General features: G+C 41.9%; 1 protein-coding gene across 3 annotated transcripts; it reads left to right on the top strand.

Annotated features, from left to right (window-relative positions):
• The first annotated feature begins 433 nt into the window (after window positions 1–433).
• Window positions 434–12803, top strand: FAM76B (family with sequence similarity 76 member B). 3 transcript variants are annotated; one of them, XM_042862578.1, is made up of 11 exons: window positions 434–532; window positions 642–706; window positions 842–896; window positions 2391–2546; window positions 2844–3040; window positions 4947–4994; window positions 5193–5273; window positions 5922–6057; window positions 7884–7985; window positions 11104–11196; window positions 12246–12803. In XM_042862578.1, the coding sequence occupies exons 1-11, from the start codon at window positions 437–439 to the stop codon at window positions 12372–12374; spliced, it is 1158 nt and encodes a 385-aa protein (XP_042718512.1). In that variant the 5' UTR covers window positions 434–436; the 3' UTR covers window positions 12375–12803. The 3 variants fall into 3 exon arrangements, with proteins under 3 accessions (XP_042718512.1, XP_042718514.1, XP_042718513.1); XM_042862580.1 differs by lacking the exons at window positions 11104–11196; window positions 12246–12803 and adding an exon at window positions 8539–10887 and having other exon boundaries at window positions 5925–6057; XM_042862579.1 differs by lacking the exons at window positions 11104–11196; window positions 12246–12803 and adding an exon at window positions 8539–10887.
• Window positions 12804–16690: the final 3887 nt, after the last annotated feature.

Here is a 16690-nt window from a genome sequence, read left to right as displayed (position 1 = left end):
ATCCCCAGGCGGGACCTATCAGTGCCGCGAGCAGCGGGCCATCCAATCGACGGGCAGCGCAGGGCGGCGCGTTCGCGTCCGGATTGGCGGCTCCGAGCGGCGCGGGGGCGGCGATTGGGCGGCGAGTTTTGAAGGCCGGTTTGGCGCGAGGCGGTGATTGGCTGCCGCGGGAGCTCCGAGCCCAGGGTGGAGGGAAGGGCGGGGGGCGCGGGGTGACGCCGACACCGACACAAGGGGGAGGCGGCGCGGCGGCGGCGACGGCGCGTGGGGCCTAGGGCGGCGCGGGGCGGCGCGGGACGGGCAGGAGCGCTCCCGGGCACTGCGGCGGGAGGGGAACGGGGGGCGCGGGCGGCACCTCGGCTCCGGGCCTCGCCCCGCACCTCCCTCATCCCCTCCCTCGGGCCCGCCCGCGACCGCCCCGCCGGCAGCGGCGCGGATGGCGGCGGCGGCAGCCCCGGCTCTGTACGCCTGCACCAAGTGCAACCAGCGGTACCCGTTCGAGGAGCTCTCGCAGGGGCAGCAGCTGTGCAAGGTGCCGGGGAGCGGCGGGAGGGGCAGGGGGCGGGCGGGCGAATCCGCGTAGGGAGGCGCCGCTGCACGAGGGGCGCCGCGGGCGGGACGTGACCGCTGTTCTCCCCCAGGAGTGCCGTATCGCCCATCCCATCGTCAAGTGCACCTACTGCCGCTCCGAGTTCCAGCAGGAGAGGTAGGGCGGCGGCCGGGCCCTCTGGGGCTGGAGGGTGGGCGCTGAGACCGACTGCCCGCACGCCCGAGCGCGGAGGCGGCGCTGCATTCGGGGGGTGCTGGCGCGGAGCCCCACTGACGCTGGTCTTGTCTTTAGCAAAACGAACACCATCTGCAAGAAGTGCGCCCAGAACGTGAAGCAGTTCGGAACGGTGAGCGGCGCCGAGAACACGGCGGGTGGGCGCCGCGGGGGGAAGGGGGGAAGTTGGGAAAGGCGGTAAGGAATTTTGGAAAGGTGTGGAGGGAGGTGGATCTGACCCTGTGACCTGCCGTGCTGAGCTCACGTCTATAGTGCTCCGTCTGGGCTCCCCAGTTTGGGGGGGCTGCGTAGATGATGATGGGCCTGGAGCATCTGTGTGAAGAAAGGCTGAGAGACGTGGGGCTGTTCTGCCTGGAGAAGAGAAGGCTGAGAGGGGATCTCATCGCTGTTCATAAGTGTCTGAAGCATGGCAGTCAAATGGATGGGGCTGGGTTCTTTTCAGTGGTGTGCAGCGACAGGTGAAGGGGTAGTGGACACAAACTGGTACACAGAAAGCTCCATGCAAGCACAAGGAACAACTGCTGTTCTGTGAGTATGACAGAGCACTGCAACAGGCTGCCCAGAGAGGCTGCAGAGCCTCTTTTTCTGGAGATATTAAAAACACACCTGGATGCTTTCCTGAGCAACCTTCTGTAGGGAACCTGCTTTAGCAGGGGGGTTGGGTTCAATGGTCTCTGGAGATCCCTTCCACCCTCTGTGATTCTATGATTCAAAGGTGAGAAAGGTTACTGATAGATTTCCTTCCTGGCTTCCAGTTTGTTTTGTTCGCTTTTAAGTCCCTTGTGGTTAAATGCAGCTTAACAGTCATTTATAATTGCGGTATAGTTAGAAAAAACAATGTTAATTCACTTCATGCATGTAAAGAAAGTCTTTGCCTGTTCTCACGAACACACGCTGACAGCAGAAGGGCCGTTAGCTGCCTGTGTTCTTTATGAGTGCTAAATGTGTCAGTCACTGTGTTGTGTAGTCACACTGTGTTGTGTAAGTCTGAAAATTGCTGTGTGTTAATCATATTAAGCTACTAAGTAGGACAGATTTTGAGTGTTAGCTGTATTCGTGTTACTTTAGGTTTCCTTGTTTTAAATGTCAGCTCCAGTTCTGCTAGAGAAGTTAAACTTTTTAATAGGTGAATGCACACACTGCATCTGTGTGCCCTGCAGACACAAGTTCATGGAAGGTATCAGGATAATCTCGTTTGTGAAACAAAACCTCATAACTTCATCTATTGTAGATGAAATTTAGCTTATTGGAGAAACGTATCAGCTGTTGGCATGTAGGCAGGCATTTAGTGAATGTAAATGTAAGCCAAACAAAGCACAGTATTTGAAAATCTTGAGATGTAGCACGGTAAAGTGCAGTGCAGATCCAACGTTTGTACCTGGGTTTTCATGGCAATTCCAGGATGGTTTTTGACCTTTAAAGGATTATCTTTGTTGAGAAAAAAGTAAGTACTGGAGAGAGAGATGGTTGGAAGAAAGGTTTAAGATGCATCATTTGAAGCCACTGAAGTTTGGAAACGTCCTCATCCTGTGATTTGAATTAACTGTGCTAATACTTCACAGTTTCTTCAATGAACTAACCTCCATTCAATTTGTCTGTTTTTCAGCCCAAGCCTTGTCAGTATTGTAATATTATTGCAGCATTTATTGGCACAAAATGTCAGCGCTGCACCAACTCAGAAAAGAAGTATGGCCCACCTCAAACATGTGAGCAGTGCAAACAGCAGTGTGCTTTTGATCGAAAAGAGGAGGGAAGAAGGAAGGTAAGCTTTGTTCCAGAGCTGTCATGGCTTAGGTTGACAACAGATGTTCCCATTTCATAAGAGACATCTTAATTGTGTGCGATGGGTTGAGAGAGGTTACATGTTGTCTAAGCTGAGATAAGATAAGCATGCATATCTTGTATATACATAGTGCTGTTTTATACTGAAGGGATGTTTGGATTTTTCCTAAAGATAACATGAGTTGAAACTTTTCTTTTTTTTTGCAAGTATTAAAATATATATTTCTAATGTAAGTGTAATTGGGAGAAAAAACTCTTATGAATTATTTCCCAAAAGGTCGATGGAAAGTTGCTGTGTTGGCTCTGCACTCTGTCCTACAAACGAGTGCTACAGAAGACAAAAGAACAGAGGAAGAGTCTAGGATCTTCACATTCAAACTCCTCAGCTTCATCTCTTACTGAGAAAGACCAGCACCATTCAAAACACCACCACCATCACCACCACCACCACCGTCACAGCAGTGGTCACCATAAGTAAGTATTTCAAGAAATGGAATGGTTGGAGGTACGTTTTCCAATTGTGTGCTGTGAGGACTGAGGTGAAATGGAAGGAAATAAGAAAGGCCGCTTAACATATGTCATCAGAAGTAGGAGCAGAATGTTTTTCTCCCATTGTCTGTGGAAATCTTTGTATTCCAACAATTTGGGTGAAGAGAGGACAGGGAGATGCAGAAATTCTCAGCGACCGTCAAACTGCTTGATGTTAAAATTGATAACAGAGAAAAGATACCCACAGGATGGCCACAGAAAAAGAAGTTACTTAGGGATAAACCTGGATTTCTAAGCAGTAATTACCGTGTGCCAACTGCTATTTTGCATGCATTTACCATGGGCTGAAAGGTGTGTGTTAGCAGATTGATATTACAGTAACTGCTTCGCTCAAAATCCCCACCCTAACTTACTTAACTGTGCCTCGTTTGTGTGCTCATAGTTGTGAAATGGAGAAGCAGAAGAAAAGGTATGAGATCACCATCAGTCTAGGACCAGCGTGCATCTCTTTGCTAGTGATAATCAAATCCTGCAGGGTTTCATTATGCTGGCATAGGAAAATAGCACTCGGTTCAGTTACTGACACAGAGAACAGCTCACATGGTTCTTCCTATCTCCTGCAACATTTTTCTGTACGCCATCTCTGGCTGTGGTAGAAGCAGCATACAGCCTTTAATTTAGATACCCAGCTTAACAAATCACAAATTCCAAGGTTGACTTGTTTCTTATACTGTGGTAATAGTGGCCATGATTTTTATTTTCATTGATAGGCTTTGGGCACACTTCAGAATTGCTTGATTTATCTTTGTGTCAGATAACAGCTAGTATGGCAGCAGTGGTGATGACCCCATCACAAGAACAAACTTCCATTCTAAGCTTTGCTTTTCCTTTTTGACTGAAACTTGTTTGGTTAAGTATGGCTTAAAAAAAAAAAAAAAAAGAACTGCAGTGGTATTGAGAAATGTAAATATGCCCAGTTAAAAAAAAAAATCTAGATTTCTTTAGAAACCTGAAGAAAATTCTTCTTTTCCTTCAGAGAATTACTGTACTGTTTTCTCTAATCTGTGAAAGTCAAGTTGCAGCAAGCTAAACCTAATGTAATGCATGAGGTACAGTAAGAGTTTTATAAAGTTAGCTCTTTGTAAAATGGAGCTTCTAATGTTCTCGAGTTAACAAAATGAGCATATTTCTATACAGGTCGTAATGTTGCTTGTTTGGCACCTTTTTTCTGTAGGCTGCCCTGGGTCCATTGCTTCTGGTCCAATAAATAAGACTTTTCCTATCCGTTTCAGTTATTGTTGAGGTGAGAGAATAACACAAGGTAGAAATGAAAAATCATTGAACTATTTGATTCAACGTGGTCTTCTCAGTTTTACTGTTCCTCTGTCAGTGGCATTAAGTGAAGTTACTTCCCAAATGATTGAAGACAGACGTTTAGACTTGAAAGATAGATGTTTTCAGGGATCTAAAATTGAAGGCTGCTAATATGCCATCATTAAGCACCATTTTAGGCTATGCTCACTTTAGAGTATGGGAATTCCGAGACAGACTGGTGTTTTAGACCAGCTTGCTGAGCACAAGATTAGCCATAGGATATACACAGAAATTGGGAAATACGAGGAAAAAAACCATCAGTCATGAAATCTTGCATGTTGTAGTAATGTAAATATTTAGACAAAAAAAAATTTCAGCATCTTGACATTATAAAGAGGGGTCATGAATGGGACAGGTAATGCTGTCCAGCTGAATATTTAAAATAGGTAATTTTTTACTTAAAGAAAAAAAAAAAAAGGTTGGGGGTGACTTTTGTTAAGTGCAGATATGATTTATATAAACTTAGAAATAATGGTACTTTTGGTCAGTTATACCAAGGATGTTTCGTTTATTTCAGAATCAGCAGTCTGAGTCCAGAACAAGATCAGGGACTATGGAAACAGAGGTAAATATGGTATTATTTGTTGATTTCTTCTTAATTTATCTTGCCATTTTTACTTAAAGGACTTTTTTTTTCTTGCCTTTCTGGCTAGTCTCTAGTATTACAGCAAGGAGCATGAGTTAGTGATATTACATGTACCAAATGGTGAATTAGAGGGTTATGTAGCACGAGGCTTTAGGTTTACATTTTGTTTGATTTCAGCCATAAATCCTCTGCAGCTATTCAGAATGAAACTCCAAAGAAAAAGCCCAAACTGGAATCCAAGCCATCAAATGGAGATAGGTAAAGTTACGTTTTTGTAAAGCTGAGGTGTTTCAACCAAATAGAGCTCTGATTTGTTGCCAGCTGCTTCCTTTTTTTTTTTTTTTGCTGTCTGAAGAGTGAGGGAGGTGCACCTTGTCCAGGCACACAGATTACTGGGTGGCATCTGAGTGCTGTCTGTCAGAAAACTGGCACTGCCTTCCTACTTTTAAGCTGCCTGGGACAACATTAAATAGAGGTGAAATAATGAGGCTTTGGTTACCGATGAAATGCTATTCCCTGACCTTTTTTGGATTAGATGCAGGGTTGAACCTGTTGCTTAATGCTGAGCTAGTATCCAGAGAAGCCTTTTGGGCCTTAAGGTGTGAGACCGAATCGTTATTCTGTTTCTGACCAAACAGTTGGGATAAATGTAAAAGGGGCTGCTTCAACCAAAAGGTATTTCTCCCCCTCAGAGCTAATACTGAATTATATTTCTGCAGGTGTATGTAATGTGTGCCATTAGTAAGGTAATTTGCCAGTTGCATCCAATTCTGTCAGGTACATACTTTTTTTGCATCGGTTCTTAAGGATGTTTGTAGAATTATTAATTGTCCAATTTGAACTTTGAAAAAAAATGTACTGCTTCTTTTTTCTATTGATGTCATAATTAACTTTTTCTGTTTTTAGTAGCTCTATAAATCAGTCAGCAGACAGTGGGGGAACTGACAACTTTGTCCTCATAAGCCAGCTGAAAGAAGAAGTAATGTCACTTAAACGCCTTCTGCAGCAAAGAGATCAGACTATCCTAGAGAAAGATAAAAAGGTAAAAATTGCATTTGCTTAACAAGAACTGCATCACTCTGTTGTCTGTTTTGTAGGCTCCTACTCGTTTGAGAAAACAAAAATTAGTTGCAGGTTTTTTATATAGTAACAAACCAGATCTTACCTTTTCAAGGACAAGTCTGGGACTTCTGTCTCATGAATTCCTCTTTGACTCAGAGCCGAATTATATTAATCTTACCTAAACTGCCAGTGGTTTGTGTGTTTTACATGTTTGAAATTGAATCATAGCAGAGGTCCCAAATGATCTGTGTAGGCTGATGGGCACACGAGATAAGAGGAGGAATACGAGTAGTAAGTATTTCAAGCTTAGCATAACTTTAGTTCTAAATTAAAGCTACTGTGCCATAATTCATGAGATGGTATACAAATTTACATGTACAGTTTATGTAAAGCAAATGTTTGGATTTTAAAATACTGGTAGTATGTGTGTTGTGCAGGTTATCAGGTCTTGGTCTGTGGTCGATGATGTGGATAAGCTTGATGATAAGCTTGGATTAGGTGCCTGGCAGTCAGGAAAAGTTAAGTGAAATATAGTTAGGCTCAAATGACTGCAGTCAAAACTCATAAAAGAGATTCAGCTTTCAAAAACAAAAAAATATGTACTGTGATTATCCTTTATTAGAGCTTATTTCTTTGCCATCTGATTAATTAGAATCATAAATGGCTTGGGTTGAAAAGGACCACAATGATCATCCAGTTTCAACCCCTGCTATGTGCAGGATTGTTAACCACCAGACCAGGCTGCCCAGAGCCACATCCCGCCTGGCCTTGAATGCCTCCAGGCATGGGGCATCCACAGCCTCCTTGGGCAGCCTGTTCCAGTGTGTCACCACCCTCTGTGTGAAAAACTTCCTCCTAATATTTAACCTAAACCTCCCCTGTCTCAGTTTGCAACCATTCCCCCTTGTCCTGTCACTATCCACCCTCTTAAACAGCCGTTCCCCCTCCTGTTCATACACTCCGTTCAAATACTGCAAGGCCACACTGAGGTCTCCCTGCAGCCTTCTCTTCTCCAAGCTAAACAAGCTGAGTTCCCTCAACCTTTCTTCATAACTAGGTGCTGTTAAGACACTGACAGTGGTTCTAGATTATTCAGTGTTGAGGAGGTTATGGAATTGTATTGAAAATAATTTACATTTGTAATATTTTTCAATTAAAAGTTGATTATAGGTGTGCATGGTGGTTTATCAAAAGTTTAATGGTTAAGACCGGCTCGCTGATCCTGGAAGAAAATCATTTCCAGTTTTAAACCATCTGCAGTACCTGCATTTCTACACTTAAATCTACTGTGTGAGGGATATTGAAACTCTTCATTTTGTATTGCTCTTACAACATGCCTCGTGTTACTGCTGTTGGAAATACTTGCAATTTCAAACCTTTAAGTGCTTAATGTGAAAGAGCTGGGTAGCCTGTCATGAAGGGTGTAGGTAGTTTCTTCAGAGAACAAGCATTAAGCTCTTACCTCTCTCTTATAAAACCTTCAGAAGGTGATGAGTCGGGAGGAAATGCATTACCTATTTTTAAATTTCATCTACTGGGTAAAGCTATCAAAAACTTTGGGTAAGTAAATGTCATCAAACTTCTGTATAGTGACTTGTTTTATGCTGTTTCCATAGGGAGAGCATCTGATAGTGTTAATATCCCCATTGCTAAAACTGACATAATCGTGAGGCATACCTGGAGATTGCAGTTGTAAATAAATACCGTAGTTCCTGAGATTCCAAAAGATTCCATAAAGATTTCACAGGCTGATTAGAAGACATACTGCAGCAGTCCAAGGAATCTTCATGGAATTTATGTTTTCAGTTGACAGAACTGAAAGCAGACTTCCAGTATCAGGAATCAAACTTGAGGACAAAGATGAACAGCATGGAGAAAGCTCACAAAGAAACTGTGGAACAGTTGCAGGTAAGTGGCTGCTTATTGGTGCTAGAGAAGGGCTCGAAAAGGAATTTTTTTCTGTTCTCTGGTGTTTCATCAGTTGTGAGCGAGCTGCTGGTCCGATTTAACAGTTGAGTGTAACACAACCAACTGTTAAGCATGTTGGATTAAACTACATGCCTACTGTTAAGCAGGAAAAACTCCTCAGAGAGCTGTCTTATTAACCACAGAATGAAGAACTATTCAGTACAGTGACTCCAGTCCTGCCTTTTGCTGTTCAGGAAATGGTCTGGTATTGAATGTGGAGGTTGGTGGCCCTGCACGTGGCAGGGGGGTTGGAGATTCATGATCCTTGAGGTCCCTTCCAACCCTGGCCATTCTGTGATTCTGTGAAAAGTGGTTGCCTTTTGTTGGAAGGCGGAACATACGTGTTGAGGCTCTGGAAACAATCATTATCTTTGAGCTTTCTCAACATACGCATTTGGAAAATCTGTTTCCTAAATGCAGTGAGGAGTTAGCACGTTCCAATACCGTCTGAGGCTTCTGCTCATTGATAGCACTTCTTTTGTCTGTATTGCAGGCCAAAAACAGAGAGCTGCTCAAGCAGGTCGCAGCACTGTCCAAGGGTAAAAAGTTTGATAAGAGCGGCAGTATACTGACGTCTCCTTGAGGAGGTGGTGATTCATGGCTCTGCTCAATGGGAGTTGAGTAATTCTGCGAAGCCCTTAAAATCCTGTGTAGTCAAGAACTATTTTTGCACACCAGATGAGTTGGCATGTTTCCTACACGTTTTTATAATTAATGTGCAGCTTTTTTTAGTTACCGTTCGGGTAGAACACTTCAACTGGCTTGAAGAAAGTTTTTTATTTTTTTTATATTGGAAACTTTTTGCCAGCAATAGTATTAAAAAATTGTGTAGAGAACGTAGCAGTGTTCTCTCTAAAAGGACAACATGCAATAACAAACTAGGTGTACTTTTTACGAAGCAGCAACGGATGTTTTTAAGCTATAGTGATGTCAGCCAAATGTTTATGAGTCTCCAGTTACAATGAATGCTGGTTTCTGGCAACTGTTCTTTTACTTTGTATCAAAAAATAAATTTAGAGCGGAAATCATGGTGCTCAAGTGAAACTAAAAAAAGGCTTATATGTATTTGTAAATACAGCTGTAACGGTTATATTCTTAGTTATAACAGTTAATTAGTGTTTTACATTCTTGTGATAGGGATTTACAGAAAGACTATCTATTGTACAGTAACAGAGGCAGTGTGGTTTTTGTAAGATTTACTGTAGATTTTTCTTGCAAGTGCCTTTCTCCAACTGTTTATTTATAGGAATGTTGGTATTTTGTACATAAGGTTTTTATGTTTTAAAATCATGTTTAATAAATGTTTTATGTAAATATAAATGTGTGTACAGAGGAGTCGGAATCAAAGATCAAAGTGCAGCGCTTGGAGCAGCAGTGAAATTAGCTCATAGGCAGGCAGCGAGTCTTGGCTGTAGATAACCTTTGTAGCTTGTCTGTGAGGTGTGGAGTTTGGTAGTGCTGCTCATGCCAAACACTTCCCAAACAAACAAGAAAAGAAATGCTTTTTTGCCACACCGAAGTTTGGTGGTTTGTTTGTATATTTTTCCATTTGACACAGCGCTGATTTTGAGTCCTGAGCAGACGTTGTACCCCCTATGTTGCAGCCTTCATTAGTGAGACACACTCAGATTTAAAGTAAATATACTTGTGCGCATTCACCATTGTCTGAATTAATTAGTTACTTAGTTGTCACTTTTGATTACTCTTAATGAATTGCAAGGTTCTCATCCCCTGGTAAAGATGCACAGTGTGAAAAGAGCAGCCAAAACGAATGGCCTTGAAGTTAAGGGAGTGGATATGGTGTCAGAAGGAGGGTTTGGGGTAGATTTTGGTTCTGAATGACATCAGTTTAGGTTTAGCTTTGCTCTTAATGGACATCAGTCATGTTCAGGAATTTCTATTCAGTGTAGCCTCGTATGCCCTGCTGTCTCTGGTCAGGAAGGTGAGCTACAGCTCAGCATAAAGTGCAGTAGGCTTAGGTGAGTGAAGGCTTAGCTCAGCTCTGGGTACAGCTTGGTACAGGGTAACTGCTTGTATTCCAGTAGGCTTCATTGTGTACAGTAAACTACAGGCCTCCAAATAAATGAACCAAAATGTAACCTTACTTGGCTGTCCACCTGCCTGTGAAACCTCTCAGTCATTTGAGCAAGTTCCAGCAGTGACAGACTACTGAATAATTTGAAAAACTGTGCTAGCTTGTTTCATACGGTGTGTGTTTTTATACATTTGTACACTGATATCAACTTTGTATGTTTAGAAATGCTCCTTCATTAAAATTGTTAAACTAGGGTAGAGAATTCTGCTATCCTTTTGGGATACTTGTCTTTTCTCCTTTGTAAGATACAAATTTATGACTTTCACTAATTCAGAGTAATATTTTGATACTGTTGTTTTTTTTCCCCACTTGAATGGTGACCCATATTCAGTGAAATTGGTTTTAAAACACAACCACACAGAAGTTCTAAAAAAGCTCCAAAATGCCCACTGAATTCCAGAACATCCTGTCCTGAAGCTGTGGATTATTAACAGAGTAAACTGATGTTTAAACGTGGATCTGCAAGGAGATTGTTGTAACATATTATGGTTTCCAGCCTGTTCCCAGATGCTGATTATCACTGACCAGTAATGGCCATTTTGGATCAAGCTGTTGATATCTTTCAAGCCTGCAAATATTGCAGCCCCCTCTTGGATGCTGCATCTGAATACATGCTCTGCAGTGAAGCTATTCAGCTGTTCTCATGTATAGACCATTAAAACACTGTACTGGCACACATCTGACTGCTGACATTTTGTACCTTTTCTAAATCCAATGTTTCACAATAAAATCTTGTCAAAACGTGAATTTGTCATTTTAAAATTACTCTTAAATCTGTATTTCTCGTGTCTTAAATTCAGTCAAAAAAAAAAGGATTTAACTGCTATCTTATGGAATTTAACATCTTTTAAAACAGGTTTTCTATCTTAAAATGAGGAGGTAAGATAAGCACTCGTATTCAGTAGTGCCTGAATTTCTGTCTTTGCTAACTATAAGGTTGTTCTTTCTCTACATGCACACAAGTCAGGTGATTCTGAGACTGGAAGTGAAGCTGAGAGTTTCTGCACCCATTTCAAGGAGGGAGGCACCCATAATAACATGCTGCACTCTGCATTGGTAAGTCCTGGTCTTTGGATTTTATGTGCTGCAATTCATGGAACTTGTTCTTGTTCTTCTCTCGGGTATAGAAGCATAGCATCCTTTGAGTTTGGAATGGACCTCTGAGGGCCATCTAGTCCAACTGCCCTGCAATGAACAGGGACACCACAACTAGATCAGGTTGACCAGGGCCTGATCCAGCCTCACCTTGAAGGCCTCCAGGGATGGAGCATCAACCACATCACTGGGCAGCCTGTTGCAGTGCCTCACCACCCTCACTGTAGAGATTTTTTTCTTTATATCTAACCTAAATCTACCCTCCCTGAGCTTGAAGCCGTTTCCCCTTGTTCTGTCACCACAGATGTGGTGATGTGCAGTTCCTGCTGCTTTCCCCATGGAAAAAGTAAAATGACTTCTGTTGTCTCACACAGAAGAAGTAAGGGAAACCAGGCAAGGGGTTCATTGGGGTAGGAGGCAGAGAGGTTTGATGTGTTCCTGCAAAAAGAAGATAAGGGCGAATGGTAAGAGGCATCTCTGAAATGTTACCCATTTAAGTGCTGTGCTGAATGAGGGCTAGTTTTCTTCAAGCCAGCTGTTATCTGTGTGTGCTAAAATGGCAGTTCCTTAAGGTAAGATGTGGAGCTGCTTACGGTGTTTTGGTTTTGTTCTTCTTCTCACGGTAGGAGAATAAAATTCAAGAATTAAGCAGAAGGAATGAACTTAAAATAGAAGGATGTATGATGTAGAGCACGTAGGAGGTTAACTGGTACTGTGCAGGCCTAGAAAAAATAGGTGAAACAGTAACAGAGTGCTGTCAGAAACATGGAGACGTGGCACTGAGGGATGTGGTTCATGGGCACTGGGGGGTTGGGTTGGCAGCTGGACGGGAGGACCTGAGAGGTCTTTTCCAACCACAATGATTCTGTTGATTGCTATAACTGTCATGGTAGAAGATTCAAAGTATAGCTGGAACTCATTTTGTCTGATCTGACATGTTAGACAGAAACAGTCCTCAAACACAACGGTAAATGAATCAGTGATGTTTTCCCTTGCTTTAACCCAAACAGAGAAAACAAGCCTGGATTTGCAGCTTTTCCTGTTTAAAAAAAATAAAAATTCATTATGGTATGTTGGCACTGCTCCAACTGACCTTCTTTCTCCTGGGAATTTCTCTTTGGTGTCTCTCCTTTTGGTGAGTAAAAGCAGTTTTGCATTGTGACTGAATGGATGCTGATATACAAAACAAGCCAAGTGGAAGCAGGTTTTGTTTTTTTCTGCTGGTAAGACTTTCTGACTTTAGGAGCACTTAGATAAGTGCCTTTAATTTTAGTTTGCAATTAGAAGAGAAACCTTCCAACTTCTCAAAGATACTAATGACTGAAGATAAACCTGCATCATCTTTACATGTTTAAAGGTTGGTATTGGAGGCATCAGCAGAAGATGACTTTTATGGTGATGGGTTTTGATTGCAGAATGCTTGTGGACAAACAAAAGTGAATGGAACAAAAATGTCCAAACAGCTTTGGGCCTTGTGATCGTATTATGGGTTGGTTCACAGAAATTTGGTGCATTCCTACTGTGGCTTTTACAGGTATTAGAATTTGCAGCCTAAGCTGATGCTTAGCTCCTGATGTAATTCCTTTTTCAGTAGCTCACATAGCAATTTATTAACTGAATACTGAAAACCTGGAGACACTTTCCTTTACTTGAATTAACAAATAAATGTTTTACTTTATTTTAACAAAAGAAAAACAGAACGTTCACAATTTGTCTTTCATTATTTACATCAGTTAATGTCTTTTCCCCTTCATCTTATGGACATTTTGGGGGTGAGTTGTATTTATAAATTGAGAAACTTTTAAAACTTTTTTTAGACTACTCCTTATTGCTGCACGCTTGCAGAATTGTGTGCTAATTTCCCTCTATATCTGTATGCTCAAAATTTTGTTGCAACATAACTGATAAAATTATTTCCTGGGATGTTTTTGTCCAGCCGTGGTCTGCTCTTGAAAGTTTTATATGCCTATATTGATTGGAGCTTAACATAATTTACTATGATAGAATCACATTTTGGGTTGGAAAGGACCTTTAAGATCATGTAGTTCCAACCCCCTGCTATAGACCAGGTTGCTCACAGCCCCATCCAGCCTGGCCTTGAATGCTCCCAGCTATGCTGTATTAGAGCATAAAAACAAAACAAAACCTTCCAAAAGAGGAATACTTATAAGGCTGTGTTTGCTAGAATAACATAAACCATTGTAGAATGGCTAGTCTGTCAATCTAGCTGACATTTCACTAAAGCAATTTAGGAACTCTCAAGCAGCATACGGTGCTGTAGTTGCATAATATCTTACTGAGTGCAGCTGGTAACAGTAATTTCAGCCATTCCTTCAGGATCTGCAAGAAGTTGCTTGCTGGTGACTTGCCTGACTCAGGGTGTATTATTCATAGAAGTTACCTTGGTGCAAGTTATCTTTGTATCTTACAACAATACCATCCACAAAATATTGAGAGTGAGTACTGGATTCTTATTCTTCCTGGAAAAGCATGAGGTTGTTTTGGTTTAAATAGAAGGAAAAATTGCCTTGGAAGAGACAGTTGAAACTTTTTTCTCATATTCCTCAGTTTAAGATCCTTCAGTCTTTCTTCCTGTTATAACTGTGCCAGTTTCTTAGGGTGTTCCTTTTGTTTTGCATTAAAGGTAATTATATTTAAGATTTTTCTTTTAATGCAAACACACCTTTGGATCTTGTTCATAACAAGGAGTGAACCACTTTCCTTTCTTCCTAAATACCACATTTATGGACTGAATCTAGAGCTGAATGGGGATGACTGCCTACATAAGAGTAACCACTAGATGCTGCTTAAACCACAGTTTCTCAGAAGTATATGGCTGTAAATGCTTTTTGCATGCAATCTGGCAGTTAAAATGGATAGCTCTTCCTGTCCAAATGCAAACTGATGCCATTTGAACTACTGAAGTGGTTGTGTTTTGGAATATGTTTTAGCAAATATGAAGCATATTAAGAATACTTAATTTCATTAGGTATAAATATATCCGTAATTGGAACTATGTCGTGATTTTCTGACTGATTTACCTTAAGAAAAAAGCACCCCCATTTTATAGGTGAGGAGGCTGTTCCGTGGAATGCCTCTTGACTACTGTCCCACAAAAGACAGTGTTAGAATGCTCCTGGACATCCAAATACTGTGGAGACTGGATATGCTTTTCCTTTGAGAAAAGAACTGCTCTGGGTAAGTTAAAGTCTTACTTAGTCAATGTAGATGCTTAATATATCCATAGTGTTGGCTGACTTAGCGTCTGAGTCTTAAGGTCATTCGTGTAAATGATTTATTTGTACAGCAGTAAGCATACAAAAGTGAGAGAGATATACTTTTGACTTGGAGTAATGAGATTTTAACTATACTGTTTTCCTCTTTCTCTGAGCCTGACACACTCCTGATGCACATTTTTCCCAAGTCTGATGCACCTGAAATCTTGCAACTTCGTAGTGAAAAGAGAGAGGTCACTTCATCATTTAAAAATTCAAGCTATCTTGGATTCATAAAGATCTAACTAGTGAAGGGAAAAAGGGTTTTAATTTGTCCACTCCATGGGCATTCTTTTCATTGTATTTATTCATTCTACAAGCAGTAAGGCCGCTTAAGAAGGAAGATCCAGGGAACTGCAGGCTGGCAGTCAGCCTCACCTTGATCCCTGAGAAGGTGATGGAGCAGTGATTCTGGAAGGCATTTCCAGGCATATGAAGGACAAGAAAATCACCAGTAGTCATCATCCAGAATTCAGCAGAGAGAGGCTATGCTTGTCCCACCTTCTTGACCCAAGTTTCTGCAGTGAAATGAACAACCTGATGAATGAGGGAGAGCAGTGCAGATGTCTGCCTGGACTTCAGTAAGGCCTTTGACTGTCTTCCAAGAGGTCTGAACAAATAGTAAGCTGTTGTTTGGACTGCAGTGAGGAGGACTGAAAACTGACTGAGTGCTGGAGATCTGAGAAGTTACCTGCACAGAATGTTGTTGGAGGCTGTTGGGGGTAACTAACTGTACCTCAGGGATTAGTGCTGGTTCCAATCCTATTTAACATCTTCGTTAATGATCTAGATGATGTGGAATAGTGTACCCTCAGCAAGTTTGCTGATGACAGAAAACTGAGAAGAGTGGCTGAGAAGTGGGCCGTGCTGTCAGCAGGCTGGAGAGGAGGGCTGGAAAGAGTCTCATTAAGTGCAACAAGATGTGCAGTCGTGCAAGTGGGTAGGCTGAACCCCTGGCACCAGTATATGCTGGGGATCATCCAGCTGGAAAGCAGCTCTGCAGAGAAAAACCTGGAGGTTCTGGACACCAAGTTGAACATGAACCAGCAGTGACAACACTGGCAAGGGCTGCCCAGATAGGCTGTGGAGTCTCCTCCTTGGAGTTTTCCAAAGCAGCCTGACATGGCCCTGGGCACCCTGTCTGGGTGTCCTTGCTGGAGCACAGCTTGGAGCAGGTGACCTCGAGAGGTCTTTCCAACCATTCCATGATTCTTTGATCATGAAATCCAAACAGGGTAAACATATTTTTCTTCATCTAAACTCTTAAAATACATGCCTTTGATGGGGGAAGAATGGATAAGTCATTTTTTCATGTTCTCATTTTTATTTCGTGTTCAGTTTAATAGAATTACTAAAAAAAAAAAAAAAATCACCTGTTGTGTAGTGGAGTGTTGTGTAGTGAAATATTTTAATTATAAATCAATGATTGTTTTGAGATCACCAAGATGGTTTGCTGAGCTTGTAAAATAAATAGTTTTGCATGAAGAGGCATTTCTGTAAGTTATTTTGGGAAACCAAGTAAACAGAGCAGGGAACAGTAACTTCCCATCTATTTGTTTCCTGTTAGCCTGTTGCCAGCATGATATACTGAATTTAGAGCATGCTCTTTACAGAGAGAGTGGTGAGGTGCTGGAACAGCTGCCAGAGAGGTTGTGGATGCCCCATCCCTGGAGGTGTTCAAGGCCAGGTTGGATGGAGCCCTGGGCAGCCTGGTCTGGTACTAAATGGAGAGGTTGGTGGCCCTGCATGTGGCAGGGGGTTGCAGCTTGATGATCCTTGAGGTCCCTTCCAACCCTGGCCATTCTGTGATTCATGTTAATTATTTTTTTCTTTAAATTAGAAAAAATCTGAAAAAAATGGAGTTCCAAAGAATACTCACCTTACTGCCCAAATCTTTCCAATGATTTTTGTTGTTAATAGCAGCACAAGTTTGGTATGTGGACTGCATGGTGTTAAGAATATGTATCATTTTGTGATGTTTTCCCTCTTTCCTTGGTCACACTTCTTATCTTTAATTAAACATGTATGTTTTAATGTAGAGTTGCTTGTGAAATGTTGATACATGACAGCATATACTTTTTGAACACCGTGGTTTAAGAGCATTTAGTGTGTTTTCCCTGTCCTTTTAAAAGTTTTTTTTTCCATTTATTCATGACATTTTTTGATCAGGCCTTGTGTGT

This window comes from Lagopus leucura, unplaced genomic scaffold (assembly GCF_019238085.1).
Source record: "Lagopus leucura isolate 7727_CA_CO unplaced genomic scaffold, USGS_WTPT01 Super-Scaffold_702, whole genome shotgun sequence".
NCBI lineage: Eukaryota > Metazoa > Chordata > Aves > Galliformes > Phasianidae > Lagopus > Lagopus leucura.
Note: the sequence above shows the minus strand (reverse complement) of the source record. Positions and strands in the feature narration are given on the sequence as shown.